A 26,929-nucleotide genomic window follows, 5' to 3' on the forward strand; every position below is an offset into this window, starting at 1 on the left:
GCTAGTTAGCCAGCTGGCTACCTTTTGCTCGGGGACAGGAGCGCTGTTTGGTGACGCAAGGGTAAGGGCGGGAACAGCTGGTGACGCAAACAGGAAATCCTTTCTCATTTCAGTTCGGCTTTAGCGGTCTACGCAGGCTATGAATGGCGCATCCTCCATAGGCTGCGTCTGAAGGATGCAGCCTCTGAATTGAGACACAGTCAGTTAGTGAGAGAGAGAGACAGGAAGTGTGCGCATGAGTTACGAGAGTGAATGGGGATCAGAGTAGCGGAAGAGTGGAGGAGTGTTAACAGTAGTTGTAAGAAAATAACAGAACGCTGTCTTGCTTGCGGCTGGTGTGTTAAGGCTACGGGAGTTAGCTACGAAAGCTAGCTAAAGCTTCGGCCCTGGAGCAGAACGTTAAGTCTCCCCTGTGCTCTCTGACTACGGTTGGGATGCTGAAGCAGGAAAGGTAAACAACTGGTACTGTGTAAAACATGCTGAAACACAATATATAATGCAGCCTTATGTCTAATATGCACACTTCAATATAAGTTTATTTTCTCATAAGTCATATCGTCATCGGAATATTGTATAATGTAACTGCACATTGCAGGTTTTCCTCATATTGCTCACGTCAATTTCGCATTAATCCACAGAATTTGCCCAAATCAAGGTTATCTTTCTTTCAAGTTCCCTTTTCTTCAGCTTCATGCACATTTTCATTTTCACTTTAAATTCAGTTATAATATGGATTCTCTCTTCCTCTCTTCCAGTGTTCCCTGATCTTTCATCCATGTACAGTGTGAGTTATGCACTCCTCAGGTGATTCCAGCTCGACTAGTTTTATCCGGTGACTCTTTCCCTGACTCTTCACGTTCAGTCAGGTGGAAAGTATGAATATTCATGAGTTGCCGTGACACATTAATCAGATGAATTATGCCGCATGGTTCACGGAGCCGAACCCTCACGTCCAAGCTAATAACTTCCAGTGCCACCCGGTCCGAGCGTTCTGTCACCATCACGCCTGACATTTGTGTCATAACCTGACTCGGCGGTGGCACGGACCAACAGGACGTGGCTGACGTGCTGGTGCCTTTTCACCTCTGTTTGAGGGGAAAGTACAGACCATTAAGTCACAATTTGGACCCCACTTTGATGCATTTCACGTGTGTAATATGCACAGAAAAAACACCCAGTTATACATGAGGAATACAAGGCAATCCAATGGGCGTCCAAAGGATTCTATAGGAGCTCTCACAGCACAAGAGAACTTTCTGCTTGTCTGATCAGAAGCATAAAACATCACAAATATAAAAAAACACAACTATCACAATCATATCGGGCGTTAAACTCCTTGATGGTAATCCACTCACATTTCTCAAACAGTGAACGCAGCTCAGGCATGTTTCAATGACAGACGCGCACCAAAATACATTAATCAAATCAAGTTGAGCTGACAGATAGGCTAAATTATCCTCTTTGTGCTGCTCGTACTGTTATTAATCTTTCACTAAAATAAATAAAAAAACATACTGGTGATCATGACAGCGATTTATTTACAAGTTAAGGTGCTTTTTAAGCCGCTGGCAACTAAATAAAGAAGTTCTGCAGAGGGAGAAAGAACAGAGCATGTGACATTAATTTGAATGTTCTTGGTCATAAAACATGTTTTTCAGTGTAAAGGTAATTATTGAGGCAGGAAATAACCTCGAGATATTTATTAACAACTTTTCTGGTGAAAGGACCGAATAATTGGTGTCATGCTGCCCTTTGTGAGGCAGACTGTGTGAGGCTCTGGCCTAAATAAACTGAGGTGTAATTACGAGTATATTAATGATCCTATTTAATTTCAGCCGACAATCAAGGGGAAAACTTTCTGAGGGCCTGATCAGACAGAGCGCAGCGTACTGCCCTTTTTGTTGAAGCCTACAGTTAAAAAAAAGAGCTGCTCGCTTCTGCTTTTTTTTCTACTGTTGTTAAGGCAACCACCGAATCATGGCTGTCATTAACCTAACTGTTATATTGTAAACTGACAGAAGACCCGCCTCTCCTTTCACCCAATTGGACAATGAGAAAAAACGCCCTTGATGTCGGGCGCTTTTCTGCTTTGAGTTGAAGTTTTTTCAACTCGATGCGCTCAGAGCGTTTCCTCTGAAACGCGAGGCACACAGAGCAGAAACATGCGAGGCACTCTGAACTGCAAAAGCAGCGCACAAAAAGCGTCCCTCTGATTAACAATGACCAAAAAGCCGCCCCCAGCTGCTAAAACTCGTTCTATCTGATCGGGCCCTCATACACTAACAGACACTACTTTTGTATTGTGAATTAAACATATGAAGTACAGCAATTTGCATTTAGTATTTAGCATATGCATTTGGGCTTGTAAAATTACTTCGCGCAAAATGTAAACGTAAGCATAATAAACCAGATCTTTAAAAATGTTCCTACAATAATGCAGCCCTTTTATATGTACCAATGTAAACTGACCTTGTTACGGCAAGTTTCAAGTCTTTTCTTTAATAGCAGTATGTATGGTGTGGTTTCATTTTTCTTGTATTAGAATCTACTAAGATTACAGAAATGATGAAAAAGTCATACAAAGAGTGGGAAAAATACAAACCCCCATTAGCAGAGTCACTTCAGTCACTTCTTTGATGATGGTTTAATATTAAAATTAGAATTTTATGCTAAAAACTATTAAAGCTCCTGTGAGGCCGGTTTCTCAGGTGACGTGAGCCATCAGCTGTTTCTAAGAGAACATGCCGGTAGCTTGGGAAGACGTTTGTTGTCACAGTGGAAAATACATGTCATGGGCCATCTTCTGCTTGCACAGCTTCTCTCTCTCCTTTCTCTCTCTGCCCGTTCTATGTCAGCATCAGTATATTCAGGTTCATACAGATATCCTGTTGGATCCGTTGTTAAAGATAGATCTACCTCATCACTTTCATAGTCCGACATGTTTACTTCAGCGATGACGCGATTCAGTCAGAGTCAACGTGAAACAGCTACTTGGTCGGCTTATCTGAGAAACAGGCCTGCAGCAGGCGTCGTGATACTGGATTGTACAATAGAGAAAATAGTGCCCAAAAAAAAGTGATTTTGTGTTGGAAATTGCCTGCGTGTTGTTTTTGTAGGGTAAAACTTTTTGGTCAGCCAGAACTCTGACAACGGGACTTGATCAGTAAGCTAATAGCTTTGCATCCACTAAGTATTTCATACAACTTGGTGTCCAGAAATCCGAACTATCTCTTTAACCACTTCTTCGTCTGACACCTACCCTCCGACACCATTAAAAATAACCATATAGAAATAATCAATCTCATCGCTGATAGTTTCATAATCAGAGAAAAACTCCTCACAGGAGCTTTAAGCTTGTTTTTTTCAGCCTTTTATAATTACTGCTCTCAAGCCGTGCCAGTAAAAACTGATCAGTAAAGTCAACTCCAACAGCTGATTTGGTGGAACTCAGCCAGTTCCCCAAAGATCAAAGTTGTTATTTTCTCATTTCCTCTGCCAAAGATGATATAGCTTTTTTCAGAGCCATTTGTCTGTTTGTCAGCAGGATAACAGGGAAGCTACTGGCCAGAGTTTAGGAAACTTAAAAGGTATTGGTTAAAGAAGAGCCCATTACGTTTTGACTCTCAAAGAAGAAAAAACATTAACATTGAGTTTTTAAATACATACAGACATATGTATGTCGTGGGCGTGCGCTCAGATTTACATATCATGGAGGACTGGACCATTGGCCTTGGCAGGATCTGTGCTCTGAGTGACCTTCTAATTTAATATCCATAGGTTGGTGCATTAATGTCAACTATGGCACATTAAAAGTCTATGGCCTTTGAACTTCCTGAAATAGGTTAAAAGTGCAATCACAAGTGCATCGTGTAGGCATATGGACGTGTGAATGTATAATGTTATTGCACATCCAGTGATCAGAGCTGCATGTTAAGAGGAGTAGCAGGACTGTAGGGAAATTGATTTTCCAGCTATTTGCTGTAATATAAAGCTATTTTCTGAAAACTGCAGCAGCTTGTAGTTTTTTAAAGTGTTCTAATTATTTTTGCCTGTTTCAAAACGGTTGCATTCAGTTAGTTATATCTACCTACATTTCCATGCAAATAATAACAGCACAACTTGAAATAGAAGAAACAATATTCTTGCTGCTGATTGCCTGCGAGGAAAGGACTTTAAATTACACTGAAACAAAGGCAGGCCCATTTGCAACAACATGTGTTTCTGAGCAGGCGGAAATCCAACGCAATTTCATGCCAAATTGCACTGCGCCGTCTGATCTGCATCAACACAACCTTCAGCTCTGCCACTTGCAAAAACCTCTGTGCAAGCTGGTTTGCATGGAGGCAGAAGTTCTCCAATCCAGTGTGTAAAAATAAACACTTTGAATAAGTAAGGAAGCATTGCAACTAAAGACTAGATTGGCTCAGAGACTGCTTATCTCTAAGGTGTGATAAGGTGGAAGGAGTTTAAATGTTAACACCAGCAGCTTACTGTTCGTGAGTACAGCAATGCAGCATCTATAAGTGAGCTGGTGTTTGTTATTGCTGCGATACATTGCAGTAGGTCTAATTTAATGAAACAGGTTGTGTCTGAATCGCCCACTTAATAACCCAGATGACAAAAAATGACTTTTACTGTTGTAGTGGTCAGTGAAGGGAGCCTCTTGAAGGTCCTTTAAATTAATGACAATTCTTTACTTCAACCAGGGAGTCTACACCGTTTATCCTGTTCAGGGTCACAGGGGGCCGGAGCCTCTCCCGGCTGTCATTGGGCGAGAGGCGGGGTACACCCTGGACTGGTCGCCAGTCATTCACAGGGCTGACACAGAGAGATAGACATCTTCACACACACATTCATAACTACGGGCAATTGCAGTCAATTAACCTAGTCACGGTAAAGTCACAGTCAATTAACCTAATATGCATGTCTTTGGACTGTGGGAGGAAGCCGGAGAACTCCACACAGAAAGGCCTGCTTTGTCTGAACTCTTAATCAAACTAGGAACCTTCTAGCTGTGAGGCGACCACACTAACCACTGCACCACCGTGCAGCTCCTAGGAAGTCCCTTTGAGATTTAACTCTCTTTTATGAGGGAGACCTGGCCTATACAGCCAACAACTAAGACTTTAGAACATGCACGTGCACAGATAGGACGTTAGGGGGGCTTTAACCCCTGATCTTGTGCCCCCAGAGTCGATATAATAATAATAATAATTCTATCAAATATAAAGTAGTATCCATGAAAAATATGCCTTATTAATTTAGGAAGCACTTCGCATTCCCCACCCCACCCCCTCCTAAATGATCTCAATCAATCAGCGTGTCTTGACTTGACCACCCCAGTTCAGTCACAGTGAATGATATCACTCAGGTAGGCACTGTTTTAATTATGAAATCAACCAAAACCTGTCTGTGTGAGTTTCTGTTGGGTGATACAATCTGTAGAGCACGAACCGTGCCGCATCTAGGAACTGTGCACACCGGAAAGGTATGATCTGTTTGAATGCCATTAAACTGCATCCTTCCTAACCGTCAGTCTAAAGAAACCACTGATCTAATGAGACTGAATTAGTCTTAACAACTGAACACTGACTGACTGCATTACTTTCATGAAAACATGTCAAATCTGTGGCTTCTTCGTGGAATAATGTGGTTCAGTAGAATATAAGCAGTTCCCATGTTATCAACATAATGATAGTGATTATGGATGGCGGCAGTGTAACATCTGGGTTGGAATTAGTGCATGTTGGTGGGGCAAGTGCCCTTTTTTTTTGCTGGAGCCCCTGCCTCCAAAAATGTCTGTGCACGGCCCTGGTTCAGAATGAAATATTAATGACACACAGCGAGTCTCCTGGGGTCACAACTTTTTACATTTGATGTGGGTTTTTAATGCACAGGCGCTCATCGTGCTTAATGGTGTAAAGGATCCTAACCCAGTAAAAACAGCTTTAATAAATGCAACTGAGTGATATGAAAGTCTGAGTAAGTAATTGAAAATGAATATTTCTTCACGTCGAGAGCTGCCTCCTCAGTAATCCACCTCCCTGTCTTATGTGGCGTTTGAGTGCGTCAGTAGAAAAAAAGGTTTCCATCTCACTTGCTCGATGGGCAGTTACTCAAGACATCAGTCATATCATGACTGTCCTCCTCGACTCTGTCTGTCACAGCAGGCACGGCCGCCTAATCCATCAAAGATTCTGAGGTGTCACCGTCCCGCCTTTGAAGGGAGAAAAACAACAGCAGAATCCTCCCAGAATGCGCCATCCATCTGAGTCCAGCAGACAGTGTCAGACGCAAACAACCTTCTGCGCGCTGGCAGCTGCAGCAGCCTGGTTTAGTGGTTGGCTCAGGGAGATACACGCCTGCTTGTCATCTACGTGCCCTCCTGAGCACATCAGTGAACTTTATTACACTTCCTTTTTTTAATGCATTTCAAAGCTTTTATTTTCTTAGAGATGAAGTTGGTCATTTGCAAGCCTTGAGGGCAGACGAACTGCGAGCCACTCAAACCCACTGCTTTGGTTTTAAAAATGGATTTATGTCGGTTCAAAACCTAGAAGGTTGCAACTTGAGAGAAAAGAATCATTGTTTTACACTTTTTACATCATTAAAACGACGCTGAACCCACTTTTACACGTTGTAGTTACACTCGTACGTGGCTTTCGGGGGAGTTCTGTGACATCCCTTAAGTGCAAATTGGGGAGGACAAGTTTGAAAGACAAGTCGGGAGAGGTCTAATGAGAAATAGTGTTCAGTTGCATTATGGGAAAAGTTAAGTGGCTTTGGAGTGTGACCCTTTCCGAAGACTAAAGGATTAATCTCAGAGTGTGCAACATCATTTTTGATCTCTCTTTATTAATACGTGTCTTTTACAAAGGTGCGGGACTTGCAAGTGTGCTACTTCATTGCTTGTGTACATCTAAACCTATAAAAAAACTTGTATGAAACAGTTACGCTGTAATGTCAGTGTAACGCTTATGGCAGAGCATCATCAGGACACTTTTATTCCTCTTTGTTTATCCGCGAGTCCGTTACACCTCATTGTTTTTTGACTTGTGATCACACTCACTCATCATCATCACTTTCCCTCTCCATCCATCTCACTCGGCGCTCTTATCATGTTGCTAGCTTGACAGCTACATTCATCCTACCGCATGTTGCCGCCGGTGGCAGATTAGCATAACCGCTTGTCGTGAGATTTGAATGAAATGTGAGACCTCGTTTTGCCTGCGTGGGGTGGAAAAGGCTGGCAGGAGCCCGGGGAGCTGAGGAGGAGGAGGGTTTGTGCGGGCGACAATGAGCCTTGAGATCACCTAAATGAATGTCACAACTCAGTCATGGCCGCGACAGCTGAATAGGAGCATCCTCGGGGAGCGCAGGGGCAAGAGGCAACGTGGAGAGCTGTTATTTCCCTGCAGGATTTTGCAATACAGCCGGACTGCAGCTGGTCAGGAGAAGAGGAAACACATCTAGTATCTAAAAAGTGTGTAGTAAAGTGGGTGTGCTGACTTCACCACAGCTGCTACTACAAGAGGAGATGGCTTTAATGTTGCAATCTGTAAAATAACCCATAACTTGTAAGATAAAAACATAGAAACACATTCATTGACTTTGTTTTTGCATTCTTCTAGCAGCTTCTTAGCCGGTGGAAACAAACAGTGAACCGTCTTTTAAATCTCCTGCCCTCTTTAGAAACAAGCAAGAATGGTGGGTGAATCATTTGCAGTTAGAAGCACGCCTGCATTCACTTTGCAGGGTGACTCCTGTTGATAAGAAAAATAGGAATCAAACTAAAAGGTGAACGTCTTAGAATTTCTTGTTTTCTTCCGTTCACGAGTCGACCTCCGGAGGCCAACGTTTGTGAGAAAAATTTTTGCCGGCATGACAAGTAATTAAGTTTTCTTGTTAGCCTTTTCAACATGTCTGTTTTCCTCTTATTTCAAGGTGATTGCCGGCTTCGTGGGCAGCTTAAATCGGGTGATGAAATAAAAGGCAAAGAAAGGGATGGAGTAAAAAAGAATCTTTTTTTTTTTACGGAGAGAGCAAAAGTAAATTATCTGTGGAGTGAAAGAAAGAAATGAGAATGGGGATTCATTTCATAGGTTGCAGATACCACTATGCCCATTCTTCCCTTTTAAATACACACCAGGGAGAGATGCGTCTACAGTAAGCCACATCCCATCAGCCATTAAGGGAGTGCCACGGAAATTAACATGTCATTAGTTCATACTTTCCCTCAGTCTGATGCAATTACAGCTCACGTCTTGGTGGATTCTTTGGTAATTGGCCGAATGGCGCACGCTCGTTTGCGTGTGAATAATGCTTTAAATTAACCGTCCCGTCCTTATCATCTTGTTTTAGACTACGGAAGCCCCGAGGAGACATAAGAAGAGAATGGCTGCCAGTTAGAGAAAAAGTTAGACAGAACTTCAGGTCTCATTAGCTTTTGAAAATCAATACCTCAGTTATTGTGAAATGAACGATTTAAAACATAGGAGCTGGTTATTTCATAAAGGCCCATTAAAGTCTGAAATGAGGTGATTTAGGCCGTTAAATACCAGGAGATTTTTGACACATTGAGCCTCATTAACTTTTTGTAAATCAATATTTAAGCTGCGGATATTCTGCACAGTAGATTTCTAACTAAAGCAGAAATGGCAGCATTTTTTAAAAACACGATAAGACTCTAATGTGTCTAATTTTTCAGACCTCATGCGCCTGATTATTTCTCTGCATGATGCTTGAACATGCATGGCTGTCCGGAGCCTGTAAACACATTAATCACGCTCTATAGATCCCCGGATCAATATGCGTCATGTTTTGGATGTTGAGCACAGGTTCAGATGTTTGTATAAGTGAGGAGGTGACATTTCAATAAAATACGTGGACATTGATGTATGCATGCGTGTGTCGGAGAGCTCCTATTAGGCGCAGCAATGCTTATATTGGAGGTAAATCAACTGGGAGCAACCTTTTCACTAATGGTTTTCATCTATTGCTTTTAGTATCGGGTCAATCCGACGACTGGCCTTATCCCCAAATCGCTGTGAATCAATAGAAGAGGCACTAAAGCCACAGACGGAGTCCACTGTTCTGTATTCACAAAGTGCACCTGAGTTTTGTGCTGTTACAGCCACTTTAAAAGAGCATTTAGGTCAATGTCAGACACACACGCACACACTGGTGCATAAGGGGGAAAGACATTAACATCAAGAGTTAAAGGAAGGGCAAATATACGGATTCAAATAAAGGCCTGGTCCCTCAGGCAGCAGGTATAATAACAAGATGTGCTGCCTAATATGAAAGCGCAAAGAGTGACTGTGTTATTGGGTTACGTGTGTTTGTGTGAACCTTGGCAGCATTTTGAGACTCTGTGTTGACAGAGGCAAACACACACTAAGGTCTAAATTCACTCAGGTGTGTATAAAGGTGTTTGTGTTTGGCCTCACCTCATTGGCGTAGACCCAGTGGCTGTCCTTGGATGCCAGGTTGGTTTCCACAGCCTGCAGGGAAAAAAGAAAAAGAGGATTCACAATGAGAGGAGGACATTTTCAAGAACCTTGTGTGCAGTTTGTTCAAATCTCAAAAGTAAGTCACTCCCCTCTGGAGATTGATTTGGAAATCAAGACTTCTCGGCACACAGGCGGGATGCTGGTTGGATGGATCATGGGAAAAGGCATCATGGGATGCATCAAAATCAAACAGCCTGGAGCATATTCCAGACACCAGCTATGCTGAGCTACCTGCTGCACACCAGCTGAATATTTTCCACTGGATGTGAGAGTGAAGTCTTGAGTACAGATGCGCATATTACGCCCACAGCTCGGGGACTTACTTCATTAGCTTATTTCACCTTGCCTACTCAAAAACATTTTGCAGAGAGAATGTGGAGCCTACAGAAATAGGTGCCGATGTTGGATATGGATCTGAAACCTGTCAGAAGATGGTCGAGTCTGTAGAAAAAACAAGACAAACAACTCGCCCAAAAACTGACAAATAAGGTGCATAACGAGGTGCTGAGGCTCAGACAGAGGGATCTATTTACGACCGGACAAAGGTGTCTGTTATTCAGATTTGCTGCCTTATCTAAGTTAAACGACGTGGCTATTTTTGTGTCTGTTTTTGCACCACATCTGTTCACTGAGAGGACAGGCTCTGCAGTGAGAGTGCACAGCTTTTACTTAAAGGGGGGGTATTATGCTAATTTCAAGCTTCATATTTCACTGTGTGATACCTGTGGAGTAGCTTAGCATAATTTACAGTTAAAAAAACTCGCTTTGTGCAGGCCCCCATACAGCCTCTGCCTGAAGCGACTCAGTCAGCGCTGTTCCTTTAAGAAACCCCGCCCCTACAAGCCCACTTTCTTCTGATTGGCCAGCTCTCCGAAGCCTGCTGTGACGTCACAAAGTGCAGCGTGTAAAAAACCTGGCGTTCACAGCAGCCTGCAGACCTGAGCTGAGAAGCCTGGGGATTACTCCAACATACTTTTACCGACCACGTTTAGTATGAACATCCAACATTGTAACATTATATATCTTAAAATGTGAAACAGCATAATACCCCCTCTTTAAAGTTAATTGTTAGGATTATAAGCAACACTTCCAGAATCAAGAGCAACTTTATCGCCAGACCATCCCGCCTTGGCTTCATCAGGGTGATCCAATGATGATGACTAAGTGAACTCTATACGACCAGCGTTGCTTAAGTTTTGACCTCTTCCAGCTTCTACTTCTCGTGGAAGAGGTAGAAATTGTGCAAGACATCCATGCAACGCTAGAATTTCACAAATGTTGAGTCGTGGAAACCTTACGTCAGACTTTGTGTTCTGTTGAGACATTAAATGGAATATTTGAATACAAGGTTGCAGCTTACGCAATATTCTCTGGTTTTATCCCAGCACTCTGCTGTCACAAGGATACTCTGCCTGTGTGAAGTCCTTGTCAAGCAAATACAGAGCAAAAAAAAAATCATCCATTTCCAGTAGAAATTCAAGTTTCTTTCTCCAATAACCAGCTTTTCTGTATTCGTGATGTTCAAGATATGGTGATAATCTAGTGAGTGAAGTGAATGTTAATGCACTGAGTGACCTAAAACCTTTCTGTAGAGGAAAAAAAAAAACATGGAATTACCGTAAACCATCCATCTCATAATGGGTTTCCTCCACCTGTCACGAGACTGCACACATTTGACATCTGTCATGCTTAACGTGCATGAATGCTCTCCCCTGCAAATTGCTATCATTAGTGTCTAAATGAATCCGTTTCACACAAAGCAATGGAGACTGATGCCTCCACATATAACTGGTGGAACCCCGCTGCATTTTCACTCGACAACACCGTGCTCATCGATAATAACCGGTGCAGAGCATAGCACCAAAAGTTGCCAATCGATCTTCTAACCTTGAAAGAGACATGATTTGATTTTAATGCTCCTCTCATTCCAGATTAAGCTCATCAAACTGCAAGACGACCAGACCAGTGCAAGAGCAATATTTACCTACACGGTTGGAATGCTACGTCTCATACTTAAAATTAAAAAGCAGGGGCCCGTACGCCTTCAACAAATTGCCCTGAAATTAAAATGGATATGCTAATGCTAAAATTATCAATGGATTCGTTGGAACGCCAGACAGATGCTGGACTAAGTGAGCTGCTGAAGATGTATGTGGTTAAAGAGCAAGGTCACGTGTAATATGTGAGCAACACTTACGGCTGCACAGATAAAACACTTGTATCATGGGAGTGCTAGTGTTCAGATCAATATGCAATTCAGTTGAGTATGTTAAAAGTCCAGGATAACGGGCAACATTTTAAATTCCTCCATAAAGAGACAACTCAAAATGTGCGTATATAAAGCACTTTATCCAACATCAGAATGCACATGGTTCATACGGAACCACATTGTCCACTGTGCACACTTAACCACATGCAGCACCAATGAAAAACATTGATCATGCTATCAGTCTTTTATTCACATACACTTATAATGTCAGTCATGTTAGTTGATACTGTTATTGTACGTGAAACAGCCATTTATCGTACTGCAAGTGATATTTCAAATATGACAAAGTTACAGCTAAAATGAAATTTTCCGGCACTGTGTCGCACAACCTTCAGGCTGAACATCAACACTGGAGGGTCTGTGCATGTGTGTGCGTGTCTCTGTGTGCAGGTGTTTGGAGAAAAATGAAGGCTACAGCTCTCAAGGTATAGCCGCAGGGCTGGCTTAAGGCAAAAAGGTGAGTAAAAGGAACGAGCAGAGGCAGATGGATAAAGGTTGGCTCTGTGTGAGGGCGGGGGGCAGGCGAGTGGGGGGATGCGTGTGTGTGTTTTTCAGGACATAAACTCTGAACTATGCTATTTAAGTAAATTGATCACGGTCATTATGAATATTTTTCATATGGGACGGTTGCAGTGACGTTAGACCCCTGGTCTGCCGATGGGGAACTGCCTTAAATATTTTTTTCTTGTGTCCAGCAGGGGGCGCATTCACTTGTCACACTGCAAAAAGATGATGTTGAAAGATGGGAAAACATCCCTACCTCTCCATTTGATGAGGTAATAAACCTCAGTAAACATTTTCCTTATGATTTTATGGTTGGAGTCTCTCGTTACAAGTCTTCTTTAATCTGGGGCGGCTGTCGTAGAGTCGGTCATCTTTCAGTCGGAGGGTTGATGGTTCCCCATCTCCCTCAGTCTATATTTGGCAAGACACTGAACCCCAAATTGCTCCTGTTGGTGTGTGAATGTGATGACTGATTGGCAGGTGGGCACTTTAGGTAGCAGCCTCTGCCATCAGTGTATGAATGTGTGTGATAGGGTGACTTGTAGTGTGGAAGCAGCTTTGAGTGGTTGCAAGAATAGAAAAGCGCTATATAAGTATAGTCCATTCGACATTCAATTCCGCATAATGCTCATTTAATAAATAGGTTTGCTTTAGGTTGTGACTACGCTGTAGATAAGCTACCACAGAGACCTGTCCATCAGGATACAGGTGTAGCAATGTGTATCATCCCTTACTTCCAAATATGGTCACTTCCAGCCCAAAAACATTCAACACGGCTCCTTCCAACACACCAAACTCGGCCCCTTAACGTGCCATTTATAAAATATCATCATTTGCAGATGGTGAGAGGCAGATTATTTCACATGGGTGACTAAATTAGCAGTTAAACCAACCCTGAGTAACACAATAGGACCATTTACTTTGACAGAAAAATAAAGCAACAGCTTCTTTCATCATTAAAAACACAGCTTGTGCAGATATTATATTACAGGCACAACAATTCAGCGTAAAGCTTCAGGCTAGAAGCTAAAGACCACTTGAGGGTTGTAATCTTTATGATGGAAGAAAATATCATCAAAATCCTTCATGTGTGAGTAATCCATTAATTCAAATTATGATAATGTCTCTGCAGGCCTAAATATAATCTGACAATGAGAACTATTGTCTGCCTTGAAGAATAACCTTGACATTCAAGGGAGACGACAGCTCCTAAAGCTGCATTCACTGTTCCAGACAAAAACTGTCACATGCCATAATAGTAAAAACAGAGTCAAGTAGCTGTAGTGTGGGTTAGTTAATGTGTACCAGCTGGGTTGCGATGCTTTGTTGAAGCCGTGGGCACAACAGAACCCACCACTTGAGAGGTTCAGCCCCAGTTCACAGCCCGACGAAAAAACACTGACAAATTTAGACGCTTGAGAAATAAAGCCTTATTAAGCTAAATGGTGATGAAGCTGAATGAAATGTTTATGAGCTGCTGTTTAACCTCGCCGCTGTGTGGATGTGACAGACACATAATTGTGCTGACATTACTGAAGTGTTTGAGAGCTGCTGTAACGGACTGAAAGCTGTGCTGGATTTATAGGTAAAGTCTTTCATTGTTAGTCATCGCTGCCATTTTTTCCAACATCAATCAAAGGAAGTCAAAAGGTAAAAACGTCTACTCTCTTCATGGGAAGAGATAAACACAGTATGACACATTGAAATGTGATATTTATATGTTGTTTTGTTTTATCTCGACTATGAGCGGCTAACGGTAGTGGAGGGCAGCAGGGTCTGAAGCCCCCGGGGGATTCTAGTATGTTTAGCTAATTATGGACTGCTCTGGATGATGTTGATTGCGACAATTCACAGACAGCTAATTCCAGTAATCAGGATGCTAATGTCTAACATGGTGGAGACATTGTCATGCCGTACATGGAGGATAATGAGGACTATGACGAGGACGGTGAAGGAGAGGACTGTCTGACCCCGCTGCATTAATACTGTAAGTTAGCATCGTAAGCTAAAATTAAGATACTTCTGTCATGTGTCGTGTGCCTTGGGCTAACGTTAGCTACAACTGACAGGCAGCTGCTAGCTAGCAGGAGTTGCGCTTTGCTGTTTTCGTAGTGTAAGATGAATCAGCTCTACCATAAAGTGTTTAACTACAGCAGTGCTAGAGTTGTTTTGCTCACAGCTTAAGGGCTTTGTTAATCCAAACATGCTTATTGTGCCGACTTTGATTCAAATTACGATTGTTTATGGCTTTATTTTGCTATTTTTTTTTAATAGTAATGTATGGAATTAATTCTGCGTACATCTAGTAACATGCATTTAAATTTTATAACCAGGATAATTATTTCTCATTTTGCTGTGGGTAATATTAAAGACCCCCTCCAGTGAAAATCATGTGTTTAACCTTGTAAACATCTCCATGTGGTGTTCTTCATGTTCTACAAGACGTATCAGGGACAACATAAGCAGTCATCTCCATGGCTGGGCCTGTCTGCTTTTAAACTGCAGTGTACCAAGGACAGGCTGAACAATACGTTTTCAGATTGGCAGGTTTGAGACGTCACAAACTTAAGGAGCCAATCCCGTTAATGGACGGGGTGACGCTATGCATATCATTATGTGTAACCTATGGCAACCACCATCGAAATGTATGCAAACTCACTACAGACTACTAACGTTAACGTTACGACTACTAATTACTACATTTCAAGCTAGCTAAGTCTCAACAAGTTGCCACTAAACGATGGCAGAGACGTGTTTTGTTTTCGCGACGGAGGGGGCAGTTGGACATTTGCATAGTGGGCGGGGCCCATGCAGATTTGGGAATTTTAAATGAGGGAGAAGGAGGAGATGCCTTGGGAGGATTTTTACAAGATAATTAAACATTTTGCAGGTAAAACATATCAGACACGAGTTATTATTTCAAACAGAGCATTTTATATGTCTTAAAACATGACTGTAGCAGGTTTTTAATTGGTATTGGTTGTTTCAGCCCCCCTTTAGCTTCTGCAGCCATAATTTCCCTGCACCTCTACTGTAAGTGGCCCATTATTCAGATTGTTCTTTATTCAAATGAGAATTTAGTTGCAAAGATCCAGGAATCAGATACTTTGGGAACATCTCAAAACAAAGTGTGCTTTAAGCACTTAAGGGAGTTACTCATTAGGATTCAAAACTTGCAGCTCTTGAATACAAAAGCCCCTTGTGTCTCGGAAACAATTCCTATGTTATTTTGCCTAATAAGCCTTTTCCTAATCACACGTTGTCTTATTTCAGATGAACTAAGCCAGGGTTTTCCCCCTGGCTTCAAATTTATCACACCAAAGCCTTAAAATCCATTTGAGACCTTAAATGTTATCGACATCCAGGCAGAGTAATTTCGGCTTTGTGTGTGTGGTTTTTTTTGTGCTTCCTTTCTGCTCACTTCAGGAGATGATGTAACAGTGAAACTCTGGAGAGCAATGTGGTTTTGGAGAAGGAGGCATAGACAGGAGCCTGGAGTGACATCTGAGGAATATTCTACATTGTTGATACAGCCAAAGCCTGGCGACAGTAAGATCTCCAATCAGAGAGGCAAAGTACCCCAGGCGTGTTCTTTTACAGTAGCAATGCCACAAAGGCAGCCAGAGAATGCCAACTCCAATTTAAATCCGTGACAGCCACAGAGGGATTGAGAGGAATGGCGGTGAGAAAGATGTGAAAATAGCAGGGGGGGGAGGTTTGGGCAAGCAGCAGACTATGGAGGATGAGTCTCCTGAATGTGAAAAGATGTGAGTTCTCTGTGTGAACTCGTTCAGTACAACTATTTACAAAATCACGATTTAATTGCTGAAAGCAAATATAGTTGTTCACTCAGTTGCTTTTTTATTAGATAAAGCAAGCTAACAGTCTGATCCAACAGCCCTGCAACAAATCCCACTTTCACAAATGATTCATTTTTAATAAGGAGGTCTTTATTCAACTGTATCGTCATTTTAAGGATGTAGTTTGTGGATTAATTACTGTGTTACACTAACAGGTGTTTTTTTTATATAGTGTTAACTCACTAACAGAAACACCTCTCTGTAATAAAGCCTAACAATAACCTGCAGCTGTTCTTATTAATACGACGCCACTGTAAGAATACTTAGTGTTTAATTAATCACCTTTTTTGCACCTTTATAGCTCATTAAAATGTTTGTAAAAATGACCTGTTTGCCTATAATAAAGCCAACTACCTTAACTTCACAACAATAACGGTGTATATACAGTGTAACACTTCCGATTAAATGCCTTGCTTAAAGACCCTTATAAGAACATTGTTGGTGTGATGATCACTACTACCTCATTTGCTCGCATTACAAGTGAAGCGAGTCGTCGCCCTGCAGCTTTACAGTGAAGATAACGATCTAAATTCGATGTGTCTTGACAACAATGTGGAAAGAGAACGCAGTCAGCCTACCAGCTGGAAAGAAGTGCGGTTCACTGAGCGATACTGATTTGGTTGTTTAACAAGGTATGTTTGATGTTTACAGTCTTGACTACCTTTAAATGAACAAAGATGTGCAAGATTTACACCTTACAAATGTAGCACTAGTTGCATTCTATCAATATAGCCTCTACATCTACCTATTTACAGTATCTGAATCTCTATCTCCGATCACAAACCAGCTTTAGGACATCCAAACATTCCTGCATTGAAAGAAAGGCCAAACTTTCACATGCACTGCTGCTTAAAATCATACTGCGTTTGCAGCCTTCAAAATGAACCATTTGTATTACAAAATATGTGGCACTTAAAACACTCACCTTGAGGAGAGCGTTAGCTGTAATGCTAATTCTAGCTGACCTCAGCTTCTCCCTGTTCCTGAAGCCACGTGCAGGTTTTATTCATAGTGACGTTCACCCAAACATCATTATTACAATGACTCAAGTCCACGAGGTTGACACTGACGCAGGAACTGAGGTAAACAACGGTCCGACTGCAGCATTTGAGATCTGAATCTGAGCATTGTTAATTCATTCACCGTCTGTAGCGTAGTGAGTGCATTCATGAGCTAATTGTTGCATGCATTACACAGTGTCCAAACGCTCCCAGGATGCAGAAGTACCTTAATTAACCCTCTTTCCTTTCTCTCCCTCACTCCCGCTCCTACTCTTCCTCATTGTACGGCTTCAATAACAACACATGTGTCCCTATTTTAGGCATTGCAACATAGCTTTAAGGTCAAGCCTGGCTGCATAACAACCAAAGGCTGCTCTCTGCCTTTCACTGAGTCGTGGTATTTGGACATAATTTGGAGCTCGTGGGCAATGAAAAGGTTTGGGTAGCTTTCACACCTTATGTGCACTTTTGGTGTGTGGATCTCAAAAAGAAGCCAGGAAGTAGTAATGAGGTCTGTCATAAAAGATTCACGATAGTCCCTCTGAACCCAGCCTTGCCTCTGTTGCTGTGGAAACACACCTTCAGACCACTTCATCGGCTCCGTCAGCACAGAATAGAACACAAAGGTGCCGATTGTCCACGGTACACCTTTAGACGTGGACCGACAAATTGGCATTCCTTTTAGGTAGACACATTTAAATGAGTCAGTTTAAACTGTGCATGTGTTTGTTCACAGTCCTGAATCATCGCCAACATCTTAATATCAGCTAATACTTGATGCAGAAAAGATGCAGCGACTGTTTAAACCAGGAGAAAAGTCAGTCTGTGCACTAATCTGCAGTCCTCAGTGATAATCCAGCACCTGAACAAATCTCCTCTGACCTTCCACTGTCACAATTGTAAACCAGGTGCCCTCCCTCCCCCCCTCCCCCAAGAAGATGGCACACGTGTGTCACATTAAAAACAAATCACAACTCCCATCTGCCACGGTACTAAAGCTGCTACCTTCACTCTGCATGTAGTTAGCTTCCCACTGGCTTTCGCTTTAGCCATGAGTGGAATAGCTAATGTCCCCTCTAGGAGACTCACCAGCAGGGACATTAGCCTCACTATGTGGACTGTATTAAAGGGACTTAAGCACTGTGTCTATCTACCTATGTATGCATCTATCTATCTGTCTGTCCGTGTTTCAATCCATCCATCCCTCCATCCAACATTTCCTCTATTCTTCTCTTTCTCTATACCTCCCTGTCTCTGTATCTAGCTCTACTTTTCTATATCTCTCTATCTCTGTATTTATATCTCTCTATCTATCATCTATCTTTCTCTCTATCTGTCTCTTTATCTCTATTTCCACCAATCCATGTCTCTATCTATCTTTTGCCATCTCTCTATCCCTCTCTTTCACTTAAAAGATAAAAGGTATAGGCACATTTGAATCTAAATGTTAGCAATAACTTACAATATCTAACAAGCAGATCAGTTTATCACTAAGGCAAGTGATCTGTTTGAACTACGCTTGTAGTCCGTGTAATATTGACCAATCATGTATCAGCAGGCTGCGGCGCATGCAGGAAAAACAATCCCTGTGGAGAGCAAAAGCAGGCGTAATCCGTCGTAATGCCATTCCAGCTCCCGTCAGCGGCTATCTGACGACGATTTAGCTTCTTATTAATGTATAAACAGACACCTGCATGCTAACAGCTAACAATCTGTTCTAGATCTAAAATTCAACTTGAGATGAATTCCCTTGGCGCTGTGTCACGAAAGCCGGTCAGCATTCAGATTTCCCGACTCAAATGCATCAGATCTATCTGACCTCCGCATTTTAAAAGTTTTCTTCTCTTCTTGAGGACAGACGTGACGAAGCTTGAATTTTTACTTCTTACAAATCTGCATCAGCATGTTAAAGCTTCGGCAAAGGTAAGACCTGTTGATTGAAGTCAATCACAAGAAAAACGGTTTCTATTTCTGTAACGATGCAGCACGCGGAAAAGGAAGTCTTGACTGGAAGTTGATTATCGCTTACCGCCTGGCACGTTCACCAGTGTCCCTAGAGGCTGTTGTCTCAGACTATAGCTGATGGGATCTGAGATTGATAAAAGATTGAAACACTGCAAAGTGAAAATGGTCGAATTTCATTAAAAAGCTTATAGCTGGTCATTTGCCACAATAATAATAATCCTGGGATACATTTACTTATTTAGCCAAGCAGGTCGACACATGAATAGAGACATGAGGGTATTCACAAAGATTGGTTTAAGCTGGACATTAGCCAATTTTCTTTTAAAAAGCAGTCTTCATATTTTGACACACTCTGCTATGATATCTGCACTGTTGGCATCTTTAGTAAACATATGTGGTGGCTACTCTTGAAGCGTCCCTCTGACATATCCCTCTGTGGCCCGCTGAGTTGTAGTGTCGAGGAGGGGGATTTCTCAGTCCCTAACAGGATTAAAACTAGGTGTGACATTTTTTTTTTTGAATACTGTAGCAGGCTGAAGAGCCTCCGGTGTGCATCCGTTCAGTACGGGTGGAAGAACCTCCAGGGAAAAGAATTTTAGGACAGCTACTTCTTTCTGAAGCAGTGCAACAGACACGACATTATTGACACTCCAACACGTCTGCAGACTTTAAGGAGAAGTGAAAATGCTTTCTCGCCAGCCAATTCTATAAAAAACAAACATATACTAGTTAAAACTTTATATTTTATTAGCTTAATTCAGATGCTTTCATTGCCCCAACCCTTTATTGGTTTCTTGTGTAATATTAAATCACCATCAAAACCATCAAAAGGAAAGTCATTAACACCACAAACCGACGCATCCTACCTCAAGATCTACAATAATTAATTCCCCTCATTTAAATGTAAACAATATGATTAGTGCCAAACTACCTACACCGCCAAGCTGATTGATTGATTAGGGTTTAGTGTGTAGTTAAACTCTGTTGGGCGACTGCCAGCTCGTATCACAGCTTATTTTTCCGAAACCTAATAGGCACCTAGTTGTGATGGTTAAGGTGAGGCTAAGGGGCTGAAGAATCCATTATGCATTCTGGGACTACTGGGATTATGGAATAATAAGCTGTTGGAACAATTGGATGGTTCACTTGGTTGTACACGGAGCTGCTAATATATGCATCTCTGAAATGTTCAACTTTCTCATTCATTGTAAATCATAATATATTCTGCAGAAAGAAAGTGGTTCAACAAGTGTGTGGCAACGGGAGCAAGCTTTGCTTTGAGCCAAATGACTTTGTAGGAATATTCAAACTTAGTTAGCATTTTAACAAGACACCAAAGCACACTTCTTGAACAATACATCTTTGCTGAAGACAAATTACTTTGCATTTCCGCAGGGTGCCCTTGGGGGAGGGGGAGGGGGGTGCTGAACATAAACTAAACCCCTGCACCTGGGGGAAATTTATGTTGTGGATCTTTGATGGTATTTGCAATTGAATTTTTATTGCACAGCTGATGGATGTAATAAAGCAGGATAATTAACAGAGAAGAAAGTGATTACTGCACCAAAAGTTATTCTGTTCATCTGTGACTACAGTTCCAGCACAATGCAAGGGGATGAATACAGTCAATGTAAAACGTGACACACTGTAAGAAACAAGTTTATCTACTACATTAAAACAAATGCAAAGTGTATTGTATGATCATTTAACACAGTGTGACAAGGAGGGGACATAATTACACAAAACATTAACGTTCCAGAGTACAAACACATTAACTGTGACCTGCATGAGGGTCGTGTTTTTGGAAACAACGTGACTCATATCTGTCCTGACCTCTCGTCGGTCATTTTTTGATCTTTTTTTTAAAATTCTCTCTCATCTCATTTTGATGCTGTTTACTGTTATTGTTCAAGAATTAACAAGGTTGAAGAGTTAGACACCGTTGGTCTGAGTCGAGAACCAGCAGAAGTGGAACAAGACCATCACAACTGTATAACAAGACTAGGTCAAAACCTAGTATGTGGCTGACCCATAGACTGTATAAAAAGATGGACGACATGACAACTCCCTTAAAGTGAAGCCAAAATCTCTCTATCGCCCCCTGCTGACTGGCTGCAATATAGGTCATAAAGCCCGCCTCCTCCATGTTAACAGGTGGGACATGAGTCAAAATATAAAATCAAAATATATGCCAGATGAATTTTTCTCAAACATGGTTTCTGTCATTATACCTAGTTATTATCATGCTGATTTACGTCCAAGTGTTCATTTTTCTGACAAGTTTATTTTTAATTAGTTATTTGATGCTGTAAAAAGGATGATTGACAGCTCTGTTAACAAATACGGCTCCTGCAGCCGATCTGTTCCGGACTATCAGAGTAGAGGAGGAACTGCGAGAGGAAACGTAACTAAAAGAATCACTACAGTCGCTGAAGTTTCCATAAGTGTTAATATCTGCTTCAGACCAACACAAGAAGCTGGTCTGCTGGGCGTTTTTTCAGTCAGTTAAATGGGGTGGTTTTGGTTAGCAGAGGTGGATCGTCAATACCCAACTCCACCAGCCGATCTATTCTGTGCAGACTCCCGCTCCAAATGTGCAAGATGGCAGCGCCTGCTTCCGGGGGGTATTTTGGCTTCTCTTTTTGTACAACGAGAGGAGGTCCAGACACGTCGTCCATCTTTATATGCAGTAATTCACCAAGACCAGTAAAGTGCAACACTCATAATAAAGAACCAGAGCCAATGTAAGCAACAGAATGCTTTTTAAATACACCTGAATAATGCAAGCTACCATTACCTAACATTAGTCGAGTGATTTCAGGTCAGTGAGATACAGCTATTGTGTTCCATAAAGGCGCTTTGTCCCATTCAAATAATGACACAGAACTTTCCTGTCACGCTGAACTTCACACCACAAAAGCACATCTTAAGACGGAGAGGTAAGTGATTTTTATGTGGAAACATATGAATAATTAAGCTGTCCCATTAATGCTGCATTCAGGACAGTAGCTTCTTAAAAAATCTTTCACCTCTTTTATTCAAACTTCATGAAACAGTTTCCCACATGGGGCTAGAGTAAATATTAGCGAGCGACACTTAATGATTTTTTTTGCTTATATAACAGCTGACGCAGCAGGAAGTTGAGACCTTTGATTACGCTAAGACGGTTGAGCAAGGGTCCTCGTGGAGCATCCTTCTAAAGCCCTCTCACTAAAGATCGCTATGATCGCCACACCGCAGTGTCCTCACATCACACCCACAGCTCTCTCAGTCTCTGCCTGAGCTGTGGATTTCGTTTCTCACGTTGCCACTAAGGATGAACTGCCCACCAGGTAAGAACAACCAGCAGACACATTCGCAGACGACTTCAGACACACACTGCTGTAATCTTTGCTCGAGGGCACACCATCACACTCCCAGACTGCCGAAACTGCCTCAGAGTCGCTTCTCACGGGGAGGGCTGTCAGGGAGGGAGAGCGAAAAACAAAGGTGAGGTGAGAAACCTGGAAAAAAATGAAGGTGGTATTAAGATATGACAGCTAAGTCGGTGGGAAGCAAAGTGTCGGGCATGATTCTACAGCTCATCATCCACACCTTTTTCCTTTTTCTTTTAATCCAAACTTTGTCTAAATGTTTGGTTTGTTCTCTTTCTTTCAGTGACCTGCCTTGAGGATACGGAGCACATGTGGGCAAGAAGCATTTTTATTTCTTCAAAAGATTTGATGCTGCTAAAAGTAGATTTGAAGAGTCCAGTTGGTTTGCAAGTCTAAATACTTCTAACAGTAAAAGCATGCATTAGTAATGTTACTGGAATATTAGTCACAGAGAGATTTTGCGGAGTACATTTTATGTGTGTTTTAGAACATACCCGAACTTTGTATTTCAGGCCTACATTTTATCTTTAGCTCTTAGCAAGCATTAAAGCCACTGTAGCTTTCCAACCCTATGTTCCGTCTGCGCCGCGGTTCTGGTCCGTCAGACGGCGCGAGCCCTCACCAACAGGAAGCGTGTCTGACCCGCAACGAAGCAGATTTCAGTGTGTTGTTGTCAAAACGGGAAAAAAAACAGAGTCTGTACCGGTCTGTACATGGTGTTTAATTTTTAAATGACCGGATGCTGTATGCTGTTTTCGTGTGTGGCTTCCTGTTTGGAACGATCTGCTCTGTTCAGCTTGACACGTGTTTGAAGCTACATCCGTCAAAAATAGACCCAGCGCCTATCTTTAGCGGAGCAGAGCGGAGAGACGCCTCTGGGACGCGTGCTGTGGACTCACAAGGATTGACTTGAAAGGGTGTGATCGACTCGAGAGGTTGCGGCGCACACGGACCGCAGCGGAGACGGATCTATGTAAAACGCACTGAGCCGGAACGGTAGGGCGAAGTAGTTCCTCCGGCATCGGAGGTTGTACCAGAGGCGAAACAGGGCAGAATTAGCGCTGTGTGTTTATGGGAAGCTCACGCTGTTTGTTTACATGACGCACCTTTTTTTGCTTCTGCAATGCTGGAACGTAAAGTACAAACACACTGGGGCGGCCTCATGCTGGCTTTGCTTGGTTTAATGGCAAATGGCCGTGTAACGATGGAGCTTCGTCAGGGAGATGCTACTCAAGATGTGATTTGACAAAATGTTTTTTGTAACTAGGTTTTCCAACAATCATGGCTGCTTATTTTAACTATTTCGCTGATGCTTAATTTGAACACATAATTCTACTTCATATGCATTTTAACTAGTCACAGTTCTGTTCATCTCCCTGCAGGGCATTCCTTCATTGTAGTGCCCTAAAGATGAGCGTTTTAAGCTTGTTAGCTTCTTCTGCTTGAGCCACCTGCAGCAGAGTGTAAAATCTGCACAGGAAAAACATCCCTGCACGCGATGCATCATTTGAAACCTGTAGCACATTAATAAGGCCGCCCAGCACATTAATCATTCACTGAATAAGCAGAATGTTGGTGGCCAGCCTGCGTCCGCAACATCTGTGCACTTTTTTCCCCACACAATTTCCAAACAGGAGAGCCAGTTTAGCTTTTTTTTTCATTATTACGGAACAATTAGCCTTTTCTGCGCACGGTGAGAGAAGAAGCGCTATCACCTGCCAAGAGAATAAAAGGCTGTTGTGTTCCTTTGCACCTTTTCTGGAACATAGACTCTTCAAAATAAGACAGGTGATCATGTGTTTGTGAACAGGTGCGGCTTTCCTGGTGCCAATGCGCTCTGGATTTCAACACTCCCCCCTCCCTTAATAACCATTATTGAAGTACCATTAAGCATGGCACTTAGTGGCGGGTTGTTTGAGACGGTGGGTGTACTGCACAGGTCCTTGCTGTGTGGTCGATGAGTATGAGTAAGAGGCAAGGAGCTTTTGAAATAGTCCACTCATGCTCCAAGCAACTCTTAGTAAATAAAGGTAGAAAAATGGCCAGATGTCCATTGAATTTTTCTTTCCAAAATAAAAGCATGAGCTCACGCTTCCTGTAATCTTCAGTGGAGAAAACATGGATGTTTTGTAGTCTGATAACACATGAGAGACTAAAAACAAAAATATGACGGTGCAGGAGGAGGACGTATAAATGACAAAAAGGTGCGTCCGGCACAGGTACATTAGAACTTTGTTTTCCCCTCAAAAACATCACGAAATAAAGCTCTTTTATAAATCACTGCGCTGTGCCTGGAGGGTCTGTATTGACGCTGTTCGCCTCTCCTTCTGAGAAATGGAAGGACTTGTGTGAGCTAGTGAGCGTTGCAGGTCAGGGGTAAGTAGACGAGCAGCACACTCCTCCTGATTGGACAGAAGTAGGCATGATAAGTGGGCAGGCAAATAAGAAAAGAAATAAGAAACAGAGGGAGCAGGAGAGGTAACTGTGGGAGGTTAGCCGGGCCAAAGACGAACATGAATCTGATCCTAATTATTTCAGCGCAGGGTGAGGCATGTCTTCTCGGAACACCAGCGGGAAAGAAGAGGTGTTATGGAGAGTGGGAGTGTGAAAGTTTAAGTTTTGACATGATGCTAATTCCAAACAGGCCTGACAGCCTGTGAGGCAGCGGAGGACAGGGAGAGGAGGGGGTGGCAGCCAAGGCAATTTGCCAAATATCTCCTTAAAAAAATTTGAGGGATGTTGTTTTTGGTTCGGTTTGCTTAATCAGCATTGTGTTTATTGGGTGTATGATACTTGTTCGGGGGCAAGGAGTGCTTTTTAAGAGGCTTTATTGCAGTAAACAACGCTCTTAAGCAATTAGAGCAACCTCTGTATCGGCTGTCGCTGTACCGACAATAAATTAGTCAAATGCTCAGTAAATAAAGCATTTGAGCATCCTTTTTTTGTAGTCCCCCAAGACCGCTGCGGTTATATCAAAGATGCAAAGCGTTTTTTCTCTGCTCGGAAGGAATCTAATTTCCCAGCGTTCTCTGCTAGTGGCCGCGAGTAATGGTTCTGCTGCTTTATAGCCGGCATGCTTTTCAAAACACCTGAAGGGCTGCTTTAATTTAATCTGTCTCATCGAGATCAATAAATGTGTCTGAACTCTGATTCTTTAGGACATACTGCCTGCTAATAGGCCACAATGATTTTAGAGTGACCGTTTTCTACAAGCTTTTATACGCAGCCTGGCGCACTGCTTTACAGGAAATCAACTCTAATCACGCCAAAGAGCCACTGCAAAAGCAGAGCTCTTACCTATATTAACAGCAGCCGCAAAGGGCCTTATATGAAAACGCATCTTTCACTCGCGCCGCCTTTTCCCCTTTTCCATGCAGTGTGTAGCGAAGTGCGCGAGGAGGGCTGTGAGAAAAGGAAGAAGATGTGGGAGGGTGAGCGGGCTTCCCGGCGCTGAGGGGGAGGCGGAGCTGTGGGAGAGGATAGAAGGTGCATGATCAAAGCCTATATTTTGAAATCACTTACTTCTCCATTAGTTTGATTAATGGGGCCAGCCTCACAGTCAGACAGTGGCAAGGGCCTTGAAAAATGATGCAATTACTGCTTTTTGAATAGAGGGCTGAAAAGGCCTGCTTGAAAGGAGGATCTGGAGGAGATTCTGCAGGGCATCCTGGACAGTAGGCAACCTCCTCTTCTTCATCCATCCATCCATCCTTCCCTCTCCCTCCGCCTGCCACGCACCCCGAAGCCCCCGCAGCGCCGCTACAGCCTTCCCCCCCTGCGAAGCGTCTCTCATCAGGCTTAGTGGCATGCTTCACTGACCCCTCTCTAAGCTGCATGAGCATAATATAAATTGTGATTAATACACATCTGCGGCATCTTTCACTCAGATGATGCTCCTTTTCATTTCCCACAATGCATTCTGTATTCTTTTATTATACTTACACCGATGCGTACGCGACAGACGCTTATCGAGCAATATGAAAAGATTATAATGAAAAACCTCTTGAGTGATCAGCTGTAATAGAGAAGTCTGAAGTGCCACTTGTGGAGATGTTTTAATAAAACCCAGTTATCTAAACAGGCTTTGAAATCAGGTCCACTATACTTACACATAATGCACACAACAAGAAAGCCAATATAACCTCCTTTTAAAGCATATCTTGTGTTTGGATCTGGGTTACATCAGACTAGAAGACAGTTTTTACGGTTGAGTGTCTGAGCCGCGTGAATTGAACCAAAAGGGACAAACCTGGATCGCACAATTTCTGTGACAGAGACAGGCGACCCAGAGAAAAGCTTCTACAAAAGCTTCACCCAGACAGAAGCTATATACGGGTACATCACGGTGGATAACAGTGACACAGAAATACCACCATGTTCCAATTCTAGCTGCTTTTATGAGACGCTGTTTGGGTGTAACATTAGGTCTGGCCTAGAGCTGAAA

At 42.5% G+C, this 26,929-nt stretch overlaps 1 protein-coding gene across 2 annotated transcripts in view; it reads right to left on the reverse strand.

Annotated features, from left to right (window-relative positions):
* Nucleotides 1-26,929, reverse strand: part of grid1a (glutamate receptor, ionotropic, delta 1a) — a 104,769-nt gene that overhangs the window by 42,146 nt on the left and 35,694 nt on the right. For both annotated transcript variants that reach the window (XM_069659005.1, XM_069659004.1), the window contains exon 3: nucleotides 9,450-9,503. In XM_069659005.1, coding sequence (XP_069515106.1) covers nucleotides 9,450-9,503 — 54 coding nt within the window. The remainder of the gene's footprint in view (nucleotides 1-9,449; nucleotides 9,504-26,929) is intronic.

Source organism: Semicossyphus pulcher, unplaced genomic scaffold (assembly GCF_022749685.1).
Source record: "Semicossyphus pulcher isolate SPU_LCO1_2020_fin unplaced genomic scaffold, fSemPul1.0.p SCAF_12, whole genome shotgun sequence".
In the NCBI taxonomy this organism is placed as follows: Eukaryota; Metazoa; Chordata; class Actinopteri; order Labriformes; family Labridae; genus Semicossyphus; species Semicossyphus pulcher.